This window comes from Vanrija pseudolonga, chromosome 6 (assembly GCF_020906515.1).
Source record: "Vanrija pseudolonga chromosome 6, complete sequence".
NCBI classification, from domain to species: domain Eukaryota; kingdom Fungi; phylum Basidiomycota; class Tremellomycetes; order Trichosporonales; family Trichosporonaceae; genus Vanrija; species Vanrija pseudolonga.
In genome coordinates, this window is record NC_085854.1 from 825,529 (window position 1) to 840,900 (window position 15,372).

The window sequence follows — 15,372 nt, forward strand, 5'->3', positions numbered from 1 at the left end:
TCCCATTACCTCACCGTCACACCTCTGCTGGCCTAGGTAACGACTGTGGCAGGTCAGAGGACCCACTGTCTCTTCCGACGAGATCAACCACTTTCGGGCGCTTCCCCGCACAACTCCCAACAATCACACACAACATCAACCACGGCCAGGGTAATGCTCTGGAGGCATGCGCTGAACATCTACTAGTGGCACGTATTGCACGAGATTCAGTCTCGTAACTGCCTAGGAACTAGGCAGGAACCCCCAGTCTCCTACTCTCGTCATGTCCGGGCGGTTTCCTCAAGTGGGGCTGATATGTTTACGCTCACGGGAATGTCGGGCAGCGGGGCTGACACACTCACACTCGCCAGACTGACCTCGTGGGGGATGTGATTGTCACCATCGACTCCCCTCGACGGGAGAGTTGGTATAAGGACTGGGCTCTCTTGGATCCCCCAGCTCCCCCTCCTGTTCATCCCTCTCTGCCTCAACATCACCCCCAACTAACTCGGCAGCAAACAAGTTACACCGCCCAACTCACCCACATTCTTTTACCCCCCTTCTCTACATCACCATGGTCCTCCCCATGAAGACCTTGGTGGCCGTTCTGGCGCTCCTCGCCTCCCAGGCGTTTGGTGCCCCGGCTTTCGGCAACGCTGACCACGCCGCGTACGTCTAGAGTGGATGGTAAAGGATAGGCGGATGACTGACATGCCTCAGTGTCATCAACCAGCAGCGCGCGGAGATCGCGGCTCGCCACGGCTGGTTCTGGGCTGGTACGTAGCCACACTCGATCGCCACAAACACAGCATGCTGACTACGGCAGGCATTCGTCCTTGCCCTCCCAACGTGAGGCCTCCTCCCCCTCCCCCTCGCCCTTGGGAGCCCTGCAAGTCTGGCAGCTGGACTTGGGGCCCTCCCCCCGGTCCTCCTAAGACCACCTATGTCCCCCCGACAGGTCCCCCTACCGGCCCTCCCACTGGTCCCCCCACTGGTCCCCCCACTGGTCCCCCCACCGGCCCTCCCACTGGTCCCCCCACTGGTCCCCCCACTAGCAGTCACCCTCCCACCGGCCCTCCCACTGGTCCCCCCACTACTACCTCGCCGGTTCCTCCCACTACGACCCCGACCTCGCAGGTTCCCCCCACTACGACTACGACCTCGCATGTCCCTCCTACCACCACGACTACTAGCCAGGTTCCCCCGACTACGACGACCACTAGCCAGGTTCCTCCTACGACCACCCCGGTCCCCCCGACGACCACCCCGGTCCCTCCCACTACCACCCCGGTCCCTCCTACGACCACCCCGGTCCCTCCTACGACCACCCCGGTGCCTCCTACGACCACCCCGGTCCCCCCGACGACCACCCCGGTCCCCCCTACGACCACCCCGGTCCCCCCGACGACGACGCCGGTGCCTCCTACGACCACCCCGGTCCCCCCGACGACCACCCCCGTGCCGCCCACTACTACGACTAGCGGTCCTCCTACCACGACGCCTACCGGCGGTGGCGGCGGCGGCGGTGGCGGTGGTGGTGGTGGAGGTGGAGGAGGAGGAGGAGGTGGTGGTGGTGGAGGAGGTGGCGGAGGTGGTGGCGGCGGAGGAGGTGGTGGTGGTGGTGGAGGTGGAGGCGGCGGCGGCGGCGGCTCCGGAGGTGGCGGCGGCTCTGGCGGCAGCGGTGGCTCTGGCGGCTCGGGTGGCTCTGGCGGCAGCGGCGGCTCGGGTGGCAGCGGCGGCAGCGGTGGCTCGGGTGGCTCTGGCGGCAGCGGTGGCTCGGGCGGCTCTGGCGGCTCGGGTGGCTCTGGTGGCAGCGGCGGCTCGGGTGGCAGCGGTGGCAGCGGCGGCTCGGGTGGCTCTGGCGGCTCCGGTGGCTCGGGTGGCAGCGGCGGCAGCGGCGGCTCGGGTGGCTCTGGAGGCAGCGGTGGATCCGGCGGCTCCGGCGGCAGCGGTGGCTCGGGTGGCTCTGGCGGCAGCGGTGGCTCTGGCGGCTCTGGCGGCTCGGGTGGCTCTGGCGGCAGCGGCGGCTCGGGTGGCAGCGGCGGCAGCGGTGGCTCGGGTGGCTCTGGCGGCAGCGGTGGCTCGGGCGGCTCTGGCGGCTCGGGTGGCTCTGGTGGCAGCGGCGGCTCGGGTGGCAGCGGTGGCAGCGGCGGCTCGGGTGGCTCTGGCGGCTCCGGTGGCTCGGGTGGCAGCGGCGGCAGCGGCGGCTCGGGTGGCTCTGGAGGCAGCGGTGGATCCGGCGGCTCCGGCGGCAGCGGTGGCTCGGGTGGCTCTGGCGGCAGCGGTGGCTCTGGCGGCTCTGGCGGCTCGGGTGGCTCTGGTGGCAGCGGTGGCTCGGGTGGCAGCGGCGGCTCTGGCGGCTCGGGTGGTACCGGTGGCTCTGGTGGCAGCGGCGGCACTGGCGGCAGCGGCGGCTCGGGCGGCACTGGCGGCTCGGGTGGCAGCGGCGGCACTGGTGGCAGCGGCGGCTCCGGTGGTACTGGTGGCAGCGGCGGCTCGGGCGGCTCTGGCGGCTCGGGTGGCAGCGGCGGCACCGGTGGATCTGGTGGCACTGGCGGCTCTGGTGGCAGCGGTGGCTCGGGTGGCACTGGCGGTTCGGGCGGCTCTGGCGGCTCGGGTGGCAGCGGTGGCTCGGGTGGCGGCACTGGCCCCGGAGGTTCGGGTGGTTCGGGCGGCGACGGTGGCTCCGGCGGTAGCGGAGGCACTGGCGGTGGCTCGGGCGGCTCGGGCGGCGACGGAGGCTCTGGCGGCTCCGGCGGCACTGGTGGTGGCTCGGGCGGCTCTGGCGGCTCGGGTGGCTCTGGTGGCGACGGCGGCGCTGGTGGTGGCTCCGGAGGCTCCGGCGGCAGCGGCGGCTCTGGCGGCTCTGGCTCGGGCACCGGTTCGGGTGGCTCGGGTGGCTCTGGTGGTTCGGGCGGTGCCGGCTCTGGCACTGGTTCGGGCGGCCAGGGTGGCGCTGGTGGCAGCGGTGGCTCCTCCAGCGGCAGCGGCCCCGCGGGTGCTGGTGGCGCCGGCGGCAAGGGCGGCGACTCGCCTGACGGCACTGCCGGCGCTGGCAGTGCTGGCGGCAAGGGCGGCGACTCGACCGGCACTGGACCTGCTGGCGCCGGTGGCGCCGGTGGCGCTGGCGGCAACTCTCCCAACGGCACTGCTGGCGCTGGTGGCGCTGGTGGTGACGGCGGTTCCTCGACTACCGGCCCCGCTGGTCCCGGCGGCGCCGGCGGCAAGGGCGGCGACTCCGACAAGGGCACTGCTGGCGCCGGTGGCGCTGGCGGTGACGGCGGCTCCTCGACTGCTGGCGGCAAGCCTGGCGCTGGTGGTGCCGGCGGTGACGGCGGCAAGTCCGACTCCGGCAAGGGCGGCGCCGGCGGCGAAGGCGGCGACGGCGGCAAGGGCTCGACTGGCCCTGACGGCAAGGGCTCCGACGGCGGCGACGGCGGCGCTGGCGGCAAGGGCGGCAGCTCGACTACTGGTACTGCCGGCAAGGGCGGTGACGGTGGCAAGGCCGGCGACGGCGGCAACGGCACTGGTGACGGTGCCGGTGGTGCCGGTGGCAAGGGCGGCGCTGCTGGCGCCGGCGGCGACTCTCCTCACGGCACTGCTGGCTACGGCGGTGACGGCGGCGACGGCGGCAAGGGCGGCAGCGCTGTCAACGGCAGCGCCGGTGACGGTGGTGCTGGCGGCGACGCCGGTGCTGGCGGCAAGACCCAGGACGGCAAGGCCGGTGGCGGTGGCACTGGCGGCACTGGCGGCGACGGCGGCGACTCGACCAACGGCATTGCTGGCTTCGGCGGTGACGGCGGCAAGGCTGGCGACGGCGGCTCCTCGACTACTGGTACTTCGGGCCCCGGCGGTGACGGCGGCAAGGGCGGCAAGGGCGGCAACTCCGACAAGGGCTTCGGCGGCGACGGTGGCGAGGGTGCCGCCGGCGGCAAGGGTGGCGACACGACCTCGGGCACCGCCGGCAAGGGCGGTGAGGGCGGCTCTGGCGGCGACGGTGGCACCTCCAAGGAGTCTGCCGGCGGCCACGGTGGCGGCGGCGGCCCCGGCGGTGACGGCGGCAACGCGACCACTGGCAAGGCCGGTGACGGCGGTGACGGCGGCAAGGGCGGCGCTGGCGGCTCCGGTGGCACCGTTGCCGGCGACGGCGGCGACGGCGCCAAGGGCGGCAAGGGCGGTGACGCCACCTCCGGTACCGCTGGCAAGGGCGGCGACGGCTCTGACGGCGGCAAGGGCGGCAACTCTCCCAACGGCGAGGCCGGCAAGGGCGGCGACGGCGGCGCTGGCGGCGATGGTGGCAAGGCTACTACTGGCCCTGGCGGCGCTGGCGGCGACGCTGGCAAGGGCGGCGCTGGCGGTGACTCTGACAAGGGCACTGGCGGCGACGGCGGCAAGGGTGCCGACGGCGGCAAGGGCGGTGACTCTGGCTCCGGCCCCGGCGGCAAGGGCGGCGACGGCTCTGACGGCGGTGCCGGCGGCAACGCTCCCAACGGCCAGGGCGGCAAGGGCGGCCCCGGCGGTGACGGTGGCGATGGCGGCAAGTCCGACACTGGCAAGGGCGGCGACGGCGGCGGCGACGGCGGCGACGGCGGCTCCGGTGGCAAGGGTAGTGACTCGTCTCCTTCCAAGCCCGGCGGTGACGGCGGCGACGGCGGCGACGGCGGCAAGGGCGGCGACACTGGCACTGGCACCCCCGGCAAGGGCGGTGACGGCGGTGACGGCGGACCCGGCGGCGCGGGCACTCCCGGTGGCAAGGGTGGTGACGGTGGCAAGGGCGGTGACGGCGGTGACGGCGGACCCGGCGGCGCGGGCACTCCCGGTGGCAAGGGTGGTGACGGTGGCAAGGGCAGTGATGGTGGCAACGTCACCGGCAACCCCTCGTCTGCTCCTACTGTGAACCCTACCACGTCTGCTCCTCCCACCTCGGTTGCTCCTACCAACAACCCTACCGCTCCTACCGGCGCTCCTTCGACCAACCCCACTGGTGCTCCCTCGAACAACCCCACTGGCGCTCCTTCGAACAACCCCACTGGCGAGCCCTCGAACAAGCCCACTGGCGAGCCCTCAAACAAGCCCACTGGCGAGCCCTCGAGCAACCCTACGGGCGCTCCTTCGAGCAAGCCCACTGGCGAGCCCTCGCACAACCCTACTGGCGCTCCCACTACCCAGGCTCCTCCCACTACCCAGGCTCCTCCCACTACTCAGGTTCCTCCCACGACTACTGCTTCTCCTTCCCCCACTGCCTCCCCCAGCGGCGGTGGCCACGGTGGCGACGGCGGCAAGGGCGGTGACGGTGGCAAGGGCGGCGACGGTGGCAAGGGTGGCCAGGGCGGCAAGGGCGGTGACGGTGGCAAGGGTGGCTCCGGCGGCAAGGGTGGCTCCGGTGGCAAGGGCGGTGACGGCGGCAAGGGCGGTGCTGGCGGTGCCGGCGGCGGCAACGGCGACGGTGGTGCCGGTGGCGACGGCGGTGCTGGTGGCGACGGCCCCGGCGGCGGCGGCAAGGGCGGTGACGGCGGTGCCGGCGGCGCTGGTGCCGGAAACGGCAAGGGCGGCGACGGTGGCGACGGCGGCTCGGGCGGCAAGGGTGGCGACGGCGCCGGCAAGGGCGAGGGTGGCTCTGGCGGCGACGGCGGCCCCGGCGGCTCGGGCGCGGGCACCGGCTCGGGCGGCAAGGGTGGCGACGGTGGCGAGGGCGGCAACGGCGGCCTCGGCAACGGCGACAACAAGTGCGACGACAAGCACGACAAGCGCGACTACTCGCGCCGCCGCCTGTCTACGTCCGACTAAGCACTCTCAACGCTGCATAACTTTTGCTCGTCGACGGCCACTTCCGCGACGACTCAAGGACTCTTCTCTTCTGGACAATGAAACTTCTCTTGGTAGAAAACCTATCTTTCTTCTCGTACCGTAGTAATCAGAATTATACAATATGGATGTGTTTGACCGCGACAGAGGCAATGTGCCACAAACTGACTGCCACGGAGAGCAATGGCCTACTGACGCGAAGAGCCGATTGCCACAATGGAGGGGGTCGAGTGCCACTAGCCAGCCGCCATTCCCCGCCTTCCCGCTGTTTGAGCAAGGTGTCTGTCCAGCAGGCAGAGGAACGTAACGGGCTGTGCAGGCCCGAATAGCCCAATTGGCGTGATGCAAGCCCTGTGGATTGAGCGCACGCCAGAAGGTAACCGATCAAGCCTCATGTATTGAGCTTGCAGCCAGCCACCGCGCCTCCCCCGCGCCATGCAGGCAAAGAACAATAGCAACCCCCAGCCTGGGTCCAACCACGCGTCCGGCCTTAGTAAACTGTGTCAGCCTGGATCTCGCCACGCGCCCGACGTGCGGGCCCCCGGAATTTTGTTTCCACCATGGATCCACGTCGTCATTTCGCGCCATGAAACGGGACAAGATGGACGAGAAATCGCACGACGCGACGTCGACGCCAACGACGACCGTAACTGGCCTTTACATTCCACATACGACTCGTCGGCACTCGTAACCATGACCGGTGTGCAGATCGACGCCGCTGCGGCGCCAGCCGCGCCCGCCGCCCTCGGCACCCCCGACGCGCCCGCGTCCGCGTCCGCGTCCAAGGCTACGGCCAAGCCGAAGCGCGAGCTCCCGACCCTCACGCGCGACGACATCGCGGCGCGCATCGCGCTCGGGCAGGCGCTCGTCCTCCGGCGCGACGTGGTGCTCAACGTGACCTCGTGGATGGCGAACCACCCGGGCGGCGCGCTCGCGCTGCTGCACTTTGTGGGCCGGGACGGCGGGGACGAGATCGCCGCGTACCACTCGGACCAGACGCTGGCCTACATGGCCAAGTATGCCGTCGGGCGCGTGGTCCTCGACCCCGTTACGGGCTGGGCGCCGCTCACGCCGCCGATCGCGCTCGGCCTCGTGCAGCACCCCGACGGCGTCAAGGGCCACTGGGCGCGCGAGGGCAACGTCCGCCTCGCGCGCGGCGTGCTCCACCCCGCGTCCCCGAAAGAGGGCGGCGTCGAGGTCGTCATCCTCACCCCGCAGCAGCTCGAGCCGGAGGCCGACAAGCGCGTCGACGCGGCCAAAGAGTACGCCCGCTCAAAGGCGTACCACGAGCTCAAGGCCCGCGTCACCGACGCCGGGCTATTCAACCCGCCCGACTCGCTCGCGGGCTACGGCGAAGACATTGCGCGCTACGGCGTGCTCGCGACCTGCGCGGCGGCGCTGTGGTACCTCTCTGACGGGTGGGTCGGGCAGATGGCCAGCGCGGCATTCCTCGGCTTCTTCTGGCAGCAGTTGACTTGTGAGTTGGGTGGGGTGTGGAGAGAGTTGAATGAGAGAAGAGGAGAGAGAGAGCTGACTCATGCCCAGTCCTGGTGCACGATGCCGGACACTGCGGAGTGACGGGCGACTGGTGGTGGGACCGCGTGATCGCCATGACGCTCGCCGACTGGATCGGCGGGCTGTCTGCCTCGTGGTGGTGCGACAACCACGACATCCACCACCTGGTGACCAACCACCCGGAGCACGACCCCGACATCCAGCACATCCCGTTCTTCGCCATCTCGAAGGAGTTCTTCGGCTCCCTCTGGTCGACGTACTACAAGAAGGTCATGTGGTTTGACGCGCCGAGCCGCTTTTTGCTGCAGTTCCAGCACAAGCTCTACTACATTGTACTCTCGCTCGCCCGCTTCAACCTCTACGCCATGAGCTACATCTACATCTTGGGCCCCAAGCCCAAGCACGACGCGTTCTGGAAGTACGAGCTCGCCGGCATGACCTTCTACTGGGTGTGGTTTGGCGCGCTCCTCCGCTCCCAGAGCAGCTGGCAGATGGCCCTCGGCTACCTGCTCGTCTCGCACATCTGCGCGTCGCCCGTCCACGTCCAGATCGTGCTCTCCCACTTTGCCTGCTCGACAGAGGACCTCGGCCCCGCAGAGTCGTTCCCTTCGCGCCAGCTCCGCACCACCATGGACGTCATCTGCTCAGAGGACATTGAGTACATCCACGGCGGCCTCCACCTCCAGGTCACGCACCACCTCTTCCCCCGCCTGCCCCGTCACAACCTCCGCAAGGCAAGCCTGCTAGTCAAGGAGTTCTGCAAGGACCAGGACTTGAAGTACCTCGAGTACGGCTGGCTCCACGGCAACAAGCAGGTCCTCGCGACTCTGCGCGACGTGGCCGACCAGCTCGCCCTCCTGAAAAAGGTGGCAGACAAGGAGATTAAAGAGCGACTCAACTAGAAAACCATACCAAACAGACACACTAGATTCTTGATTCCTGTATCTATGTAAATACATCACGCAAAACATGGGACAAAATGACTACCATCTACACAATCTCGCGCACAATGCTCGACGCCAGCTTGTACGAAGGCTCCGCGTCCTGCCGCGCCATCTCGGTGAGCGTGAGCAGCTTCTTGACGCCGATCTGAAACTCTGGTCGACCGTCCTGGCCGAATCGTGCGTCCTGGAGGTGCTGCATGAACCGGTGCAGGTCGCGCTCGTCGGCAAACATGTTGACCTCCCTCACACACTTCTCGACCTGTTGGATCGAGTCGATGGGCGAGACGGCAATGTCCGTGTTGAATGCGGACAAGACGTCCATCTCGGTCAGGATGGACCGGTTCGACGTCGTGGCCAGGATCAAGAGGCGGCGACCCTTTGGAGGGCGCTTTCCGAAGAGCACAACGAGCGCCTGAAGCACACCATTGGAGAAGCGAGGGCCGATAGGGTTCCAGTCGAGAAGACGCTCGAGGCTGTCGACGACAATCACACTCTGAGGAGACTTGTACGCGTCGGTGAAGATCTTGTGCAGGTGGGCAATCTTGGACGCCTCGCTGTAGCCGACGACTTGCTCAGGCGAGATGAGCTTGATGAACGGGAATTCGGACAGCAGAGCAATCTGGGCTGCGAGGGCAGTCTTGCCCGAGCCTGGCGGACCGTGGATAAGGGCTGATACCAAAGGCGTGCGCTCCGAGTGCTTGACCTGCTCGACCAGCAGGCTACCGTCCTTGAGTGTCTCGTCGACGCTCTTGGAGTAGTGGATGATGCCCTGGGGGATCACCTCGGAGAGCTCCTCCTCAGCGACACCGAAAGCGGGCTGCACCTCATCGAGGGCGTGCATAAAGTCGGCACGAGTGATCTTGAGGTTCTGGACATCGTCAAACGCTGCCACCGTTCCAACCTTGACGTGGCGGTTGAAGGCGAATGACGTTGCTGACTTGACGAGACCACCAATCTCGGCACCCGAGAAGTTCTTGGTCTGAGCCGCGAGCTCCTCCAGGTTGACATCGTCACCCATGACACCGTTGTTGCGCATCTTGGAGGTGTGAATGTTGAGAATCTGGAGACGACCAGACTCGTCGGGGAGGGAAATCTCGATGTGGACCTCGAGACGGCCAGGGCGCAGCAGGGCCTCGTCGATCATGTCCATACGGTTGGTCATACCGATGATCAGCACGTTGTTGAGCTGATCCACACCGTCCATCTTGGACAGCAGCTGGTTGACAACCGAGTCGCCAACACCTGTGCCGCTGTTGGTCGAGCCACGCTGCTTGCAGATGGCGTCGAGCTCGTCAAAGATGATGATGTGCAGGCCACTCTCGTCGCCCTTCTCCTTCTGCTCCTTCTCGGCGTCGGCGAAGAGCTTTCGAATGTTCTCTTCACTTGCACCGACATACTTGTTGAGGATCTCGGGGCCGTTGACGACCTTGGGCTCGCGAGCGTTGAGCATCTTGCCGATCTGACGGGCCATGAGCGTCTTGCCGGTACCGGGAGGGCCGTAGAGCAGGATACCCTTGACGTGCTGAATGCCGAGCTTCTCAACGAGGCCAGGGGGGAAGATACGAGAGGCGAAGGCACGACGGAAGATGGACTGGAACTCGGTGTCCAGACCTCCGATACCCATGTCCTCAAACTTGAAGTTGGGGGCCAGGATCGCCTGCGTCGGCGCACGGTTGGAAGTGTTCTTGAGCTTGATGGGGTTTGAAGGGTCCTTCTGCCAGATAATCTCCGTTCCCTCCATGATGATACCCGCGGCGCCCTCCCTTCCGTCGAGGGTGGCGACATTTCTAACAAGGGCCTTGAGTTCATATCCACGGTAGTCGAACACAAGCGTCTGGAGAGGGGTGAGGGGGAGGTTTTGGAAAGTGTGGGTGAAGAACTTGGCGAGCTCCTCAGAGTCGAAGGGGTCCGCAGCCGCCTGGTGCTTCTTGAAGAGGCCGACCTCAAGATCAACCTGGCTAGCCCACTCGCCGTTGCCGGGCCTGTACGCTTCGGCCTCGACCGAGTCGCCGACGGCCGACAAGCCAATCCACTTACGCATGGCCTGCGAGGGCCCGAGCGTGCGCTGCTGGATCGTGCCTGTGGGGTCACGGCTGTGCCGTGTTAGTTCACGCACCTCGTGCATCGCCAAAACTCACAGAATGGAGAAGATGTAGCGGTTGCGGAGGATGACGAATTCGACGTCCTGGGGCCAGTCCTGCGCGTTCACCACGAGCTTGTTGGTCAGTGCCAGCGGGCCGCTGGGGCAGTTGACCACGCCGAACCTGGACGTCAGCAGCCGCCAACACATATCCACTCACACTCGAGGTGCTCCAGCTGCTCCACCGCCGCTCTGCTGCGGCTGGTGCTGCCGGGACTGCTGGGGGTATCCGCGCGACGGCTGTGCGGCGGCGGGCTTCTCGTACCCGCCCTGCTTCTCGTGGTGGCCGGCGCCGTAGTCGTCGTATCCGCGCTGCGGCTGGGGCTGGCGAGGAGGGGGCTGAGGAGCCTGTCCATAGTCGCGGGGGGGAGGTTGGCCGTACCCGCTCGGCGCGGGCTGGCCGTACCCTCCGCCACCGCTGTACTGCTGCGGCTGGGGCGACGGCGTCGAGTACGAGTTGTTCTCCGACGGGAGGCGGCCGTACGGCGACGGGTTTCCGCCGGCATCGCCCGTCCTCCTTGCTGCGGGGGCGTTCGGATCGTTACGCTTGAAGAACGACATTGAGAGTGAATGGAAGAGATGAAGCAAGATGAGATGGACGTGTCGCTGATGTAGGTGCAGTGCAGTGCCGCGAGGCCTCCACCGGGGCAGTGACGACGGCGGTCGGACGGAATCAAATTGTTCGGCACTCGAGCGGCAGCGGCGATCGAGCAAAAAGATGGCAACGGCATCGAGATGGGAATGCTGACTGACAGACTGAAAGGCGAGTTCAAGACGACAACAAACCCGCTACAACCTACTAGAAACCACGCGCGATGGCGACCACTTCGCCCTCGGACGACGAGCTCGTCGCCGCCGTTAAGGTCGTGCGGGAGGCGCACCCGGCGCTCGGCATCGTCAAGCTCTGGGCACAGCTCAAGATCGACCGGCCCGGGTGGGCCGTGAGCGAGAAGCGGTTCCGCAAGGCGCTCAGCGCGACCGGCGACGGCGCGTCGTCGTCATCTACAGCAGCCCCGAAGCCGAAGAAGAACGAGCTCGTCGCACAGACCGGCCTCGACGCCACACTGGACATTACGGCCGTGGCGCCCAAGGTCAAGGCCAAGATGTTCGGCGGGACGAAGGGCAAGGGCGTGGTCGCCAAGGCCAAGATTCAGGCGGGCGAGGTTCTGTGGCAGGAGGAGCCGTGGATCGCGTGTCCTGATCCGTAAGTTGCTGTTCAGCATAATCACTAACGCGCAGCGGCTTCAAGCCACACCTGGCCGCGCGGCGCCTGTGCGCCAACTGCCTGACGCAGTGGGACCCCGTGCCGCCCATGGCCGTCGCGTGCCCCTCGTGTGCCGACGCGCACTTCTGCAACCGGCTGTGTCTGTCCCGCGCGCGCCCGCACGTAAGCCACCACGAGCTGCTGTGCGAGGGTGCCAACCCCGCCGCGAAGGAGATCAACAGCCTCGTGACGGCGCGCGAGTGGCGCAGCCTCGACGTGGTGGCGCGCATCGTCGCGCGCTGGCGTGGCGAGCGCGCATGGGGCGAGCCTGGCGCCGCTGACGCCGTCGAGAAGCGTGTGTGGGGCAGCATTGCGCGCGTCAACATGGAGACTCGCGAGGCCGAGAAGGCCGACTGGTGGGTCAAGAGCCGCTCTCGCCCGACCCGCGCTGACGCACGCACAGGCCAACGCGCAAGGACTTTACGACGCGGCAGTGGCAGCTCGGGCACGCGGCCGTCGTCGCGGCGCTCAACCCGCCGCCCGAGTCCAAGGCGCACAAGCGCTTCACCCAGCTCCTCCAGTCCAAGGCGAAGGGGCGCAAGGTGACGCCGCTGAGCAGCGAGGAGGAGGCCCGGTGGTTCAGCTACGAGTCGTTCCTCGAGCTGCTCGGCCTCGTCAACATCAACATGGAGGACTCGGGCGGGCTGTACGCGGTCCACGCGCACCTGAACCACTCGTGCGACCCGAACGTCATGGTGCGCAACCTGCCCAAGGGGTACGTTGCGCCGACGGAGGCGCAGCTGCCCGCCGAGCTGCCGGCGCGTAACCCGCCCGGCGTGCGGGGCACGAACAAGCTCACGATCCTCGCGCGCCGCACCATCCACCCGGGGGACGAATGTACCATCTCGTATGTCGACCAGTCGCTCCCGTGGGACGTGCGCCGCCAGGCCCTGCGCGACGGCTACGGCTTCTGGTGCGAGTGCGTCCGCTGCGAGAAGGAGCGCATCGAGGAGGAGAAGGAGGCCGCGCGCAAGGCCACGGCGCGCGAGGCCGTCGCCAAGGCCATGGCCAACCATGCCGAGGCGAAGAAGGCCGCCAAGGACGGCGCCGTGGACGAGTTAACCGCCAAGGTCGACGAGCTCGCCGTCGACGACATGTTGTAGCGCCTGCAGAGGGGGCGCTCACAGAGGTAGATCAGTTTTTTTGTACACCACATCATTCAGCATGGCCACGGCCCTCATTGATGCATAGTTTCACCTAGCGTGTGGGCACGCACACACGCGCGCGTGCAACACACGTGTCTGTGTTCGTCCCGAGCTCCGTCGTCACAGACAGCCCAGCCTGCATTACCCTCTATGTCTACTTTCTACGCTTGGCAGCCCTCTCCTCCTTGCCACCAGCTTTACGCTTCCCCTCCTCGGCCTTTATCCGCTCTCGCTCGCGCTCCACCACACGCAGCGTAGCAGCAAGGATACGCTTCTCGCCGAGGCGCACGACGGCCGCGTTGCGCGCGTTCAGCGGCCCGTCGGCGGACACAACGGCAAGGTCGGCCGCAATGGTCTGCGGGTACTTGGCTGCGCGGGCACGCACGACGGCCTCGAGCACGTCGAGCACGGGCGCGTCGACGACCGACTTGGGCAGCTTGCCCTTCTTCTGCGCGCGCTCCCAGTCTTCGGCGCTCGTGAGCAGCCGGATGAACGGCACGAGCGGGGGCTCGAGGTTGCCATCTGGCGAGTAGGTGAGGCCGAAGGTGTCGTCGCCGCCCTGGTCGAGCCAGAAGTCGACTCGCGCTTCCGCGTCGCTGATCCCCCGCGCCGCAGCCGCCTCAACCACCAGCGTGCCGGGGATCTCGACCTCGTCGCCCGCGTTGCCGAACGCCCAGTCACCCAGCTCCTCGGGCGAGAGCAGCGCTGTCACCTCCTCTGGTAAGGGGAGGATATCGACGTGCCCGTACTTCCTCAGGAGCTCCGAGTTGGGCGGCGAAGCGTACGTGTTGTACTGCCATCGTCAGCAGCCGCTCTGGCTCGATCGTACTCACAATCTGCTCGCCCTCGGCGATATCCCGCGTGGAGATCATGGTGAACCCCTCGCCAAAGTCGTGCTTCTCCCCTTCGCCTTCCTCGTCCTCGTCGTCCTCGCCGTCGGCGAACAGGCGTGCATTGTCGCGCTCGTACGCGGCGTTCAGCATGTCCGCCATGGGCACCATGACTGCGACTTCCTCTTCCTCGTCCTCGTCGCCGTCCTCGTCCTCTTCTGGCTCGGTGATGGGCCCTCCTGCACGCGAGATCGGGATGGTGAACGACCGCGAGAGGATACGCGACCCCTGCACGTGGTATGCGTCGAGGGAGAAGTGCTCCGAGCCGGCCGGGAACAGGTCGGCCCGGGCAGCAAGGAGGGGCGCAAGCTTGGCGTGGTAGTCTGCCTCGGCGTCGGATTTTCCTATCCTGTCTGGGCGGTGTCAGCTAATGCCATGTGCCTCAACGACCAACTCTCAATGTCCGTGCCCGCCAGCTCGGCGCGGTCCGCCTCCCCCCAGAACATGGGCGAGTCGAACTCGCGCGGCATGTTACGCAGGTATCCGCCCCACTTGGAGTCGGCGCGGCTCTCCTCCCACATCATGCAGAGGATGAGGCGGGCCCAGCCGCCGTCGAGCGCGTCCCACTCGGCATCGGTGAGGTGGGACTTGAGCGACGAGGTCCACGGCGTGAGGAGGTAGTCGAGCGGGATGCGGAACAGCGGCGTGTGGGCCGCGATGGGCTTGCGCGCGACCGCCCCCCAGCCCATGTTGGGGATCGGGGCCAGCGACATGGCGTCGTCATTGTACCATGCCCCCGCGGCCTTGAACGAGCTCACGAGGTCGGAGGGGTCGAAGGCGGTCATGGTCGGTGGGTCGAAGTGGAGGATGGACAAGGCAGCGAATCTCAGTCAAAACAAAATTCGGTGCAAGTTGACATTGAATCCCAGGCACGGCGGCGTGGTTTCCATGCGGATGACACGTGGCCCCAACCACCGTGCCCCGACGATCCTCACTGCCACTGACGGAGACGGCGCGCCGACGATCTATCTGTGTCCCATTGACGCAACATGTCTGACACGGGCTTGCCTATCTCTGGCTCGTGTGACAAGCAAGGCCTGGCCCAGAAGCAGTCACCGCCCAATGCCCCCAATCGCACACCTGGGGCAGCGCGGCAGCTATATACAGATCCCAGATGATCGACAAACCCAAGCGAGACAAGAGATCTGCTCATTACGGCGTACGTCGCGCTCGCTTGCGTCGGTGGCGCCCCCCGATTCGATGTTTGAGTGCTTCATTTTCGAACGGGTCCGCAGCTCATTTCGAACGCTCGTTCCGGTTTAAGCTCGTCGTTTCGCATCCGTTCGCGTTTGTCGGTGCGCGGTTCCGTAGGAATAGGCAGGGAGGGAGGGGCCATAGGCGAGCAGGTGCTCGTTCCGCGGGGCTCCGATCCGAGCAGCTGACTGACAGACCACCTGTTCGCCCACCCACCTGAGCTGACACTTCACCTCGGTCACGGCGCGGTCAGCCAGTCAGTGCTCGCTCACGGACGGAACAGCATTGCGCGTTTGCTCGACACCGTGCCCCACACGATCACGCGGTGGGTCCGACCCGCGCGCCTCCTCGCTCGCTCGCTGTATCTCGGCGATAGCTAACCCGTCCACCTCAGGCTCCCACCCACAGTGGGGTGAGCTGGCGTGCTTTGTATCCGGGATTCGCGGCGCATGCAGCTGATACCTCTGCTGCTTGTCTCCTCGTGCAGGCATTGGCA

General features: G+C 67.1%; 5 protein-coding genes across 5 annotated transcripts; 3 read left to right on the forward strand and 2 right to left on the reverse strand.

Moving 5' to 3' along the window:
* Positions 1 to 33: 33 nt before the first annotated feature.
* MIMI_R196 (Collagen-like protein 2) lies at positions 34 to 5,766 on the forward strand (the record flags this gene model as incomplete). The annotated part of the gene is made up of 3 exons (XM_062774635.1): positions 34 to 648; positions 700 to 755; positions 806 to 5,766. The coding sequence occupies exons 1-3, from the start codon at positions 554 to 556 to the stop codon at positions 5,764 to 5,766; spliced, it is 5,112 nt and encodes a 1,703-aa protein (XP_062630619.1). The 5' UTR covers positions 34 to 553.
* Positions 5,767 to 6,477: 711 nt separating this feature from the next.
* Positions 6,478 to 8,259, forward strand: SLD (Delta 8-(E)-sphingolipid desaturase; the record flags this gene model as incomplete). Its single annotated transcript, XM_062774636.1, has 2 exons — positions 6,478 to 7,270; positions 7,330 to 8,259. The coding sequence occupies 2 exons, from the start codon at positions 6,478 to 6,480 to the stop codon at positions 8,199 to 8,201; spliced, it is 1,665 nt and encodes a 554-aa protein (XP_062630620.1). The 3' UTR covers positions 8,202 to 8,259.
* On the reverse strand, positions 8,229 to 10,949 carry sec18 (Vesicular-fusion protein sec18). Its single transcript, XM_062774637.1, has 3 exons — positions 10,544 to 10,949; positions 10,382 to 10,507; positions 8,229 to 10,336 (listed from the first exon to the last, which is right to left on the reverse strand). Exons 1-3 carry the CDS (start codon positions 10,942 to 10,944, stop codon positions 8,290 to 8,292), a joined length of 2,574 nt encoding a protein of 857 aa, XP_062630621.1. The 5' UTR covers positions 10,945 to 10,949; the 3' UTR covers positions 8,229 to 8,289.
* Positions 10,950 to 11,140: 191 nt separating this feature from the next.
* SET5 (putative protein lysine methyltransferase SET5) lies at positions 11,141 to 12,750 on the forward strand (the record flags this gene model as incomplete). Its single annotated transcript, XM_062774638.1, has 3 exons — positions 11,141 to 11,587; positions 11,623 to 12,003; positions 12,051 to 12,750. Exons 1-3 carry the CDS (start codon positions 11,199 to 11,201, stop codon positions 12,748 to 12,750), a joined length of 1,470 nt encoding a protein of 489 aa, XP_062630622.1. The 5' UTR covers positions 11,141 to 11,198.
* An 81-nt stretch (positions 12,751 to 12,831) lies between these two features.
* Positions 12,832 to 14,475, reverse strand: RKM4 (Ribosomal lysine N-methyltransferase 4). The gene is made up of 3 exons (XM_062774639.1): positions 14,077 to 14,475; positions 13,626 to 14,035; positions 12,832 to 13,585 (listed from the first exon to the last, which is right to left on the reverse strand). The coding sequence occupies exons 1-3, from the start codon at positions 14,465 to 14,467 to the stop codon at positions 12,947 to 12,949; spliced, it is 1,440 nt and encodes a 479-aa protein (XP_062630623.1). The 5' UTR covers positions 14,468 to 14,475; the 3' UTR covers positions 12,832 to 12,946.
* Positions 14,476 to 15,372: the final 897 nt, after the last annotated feature.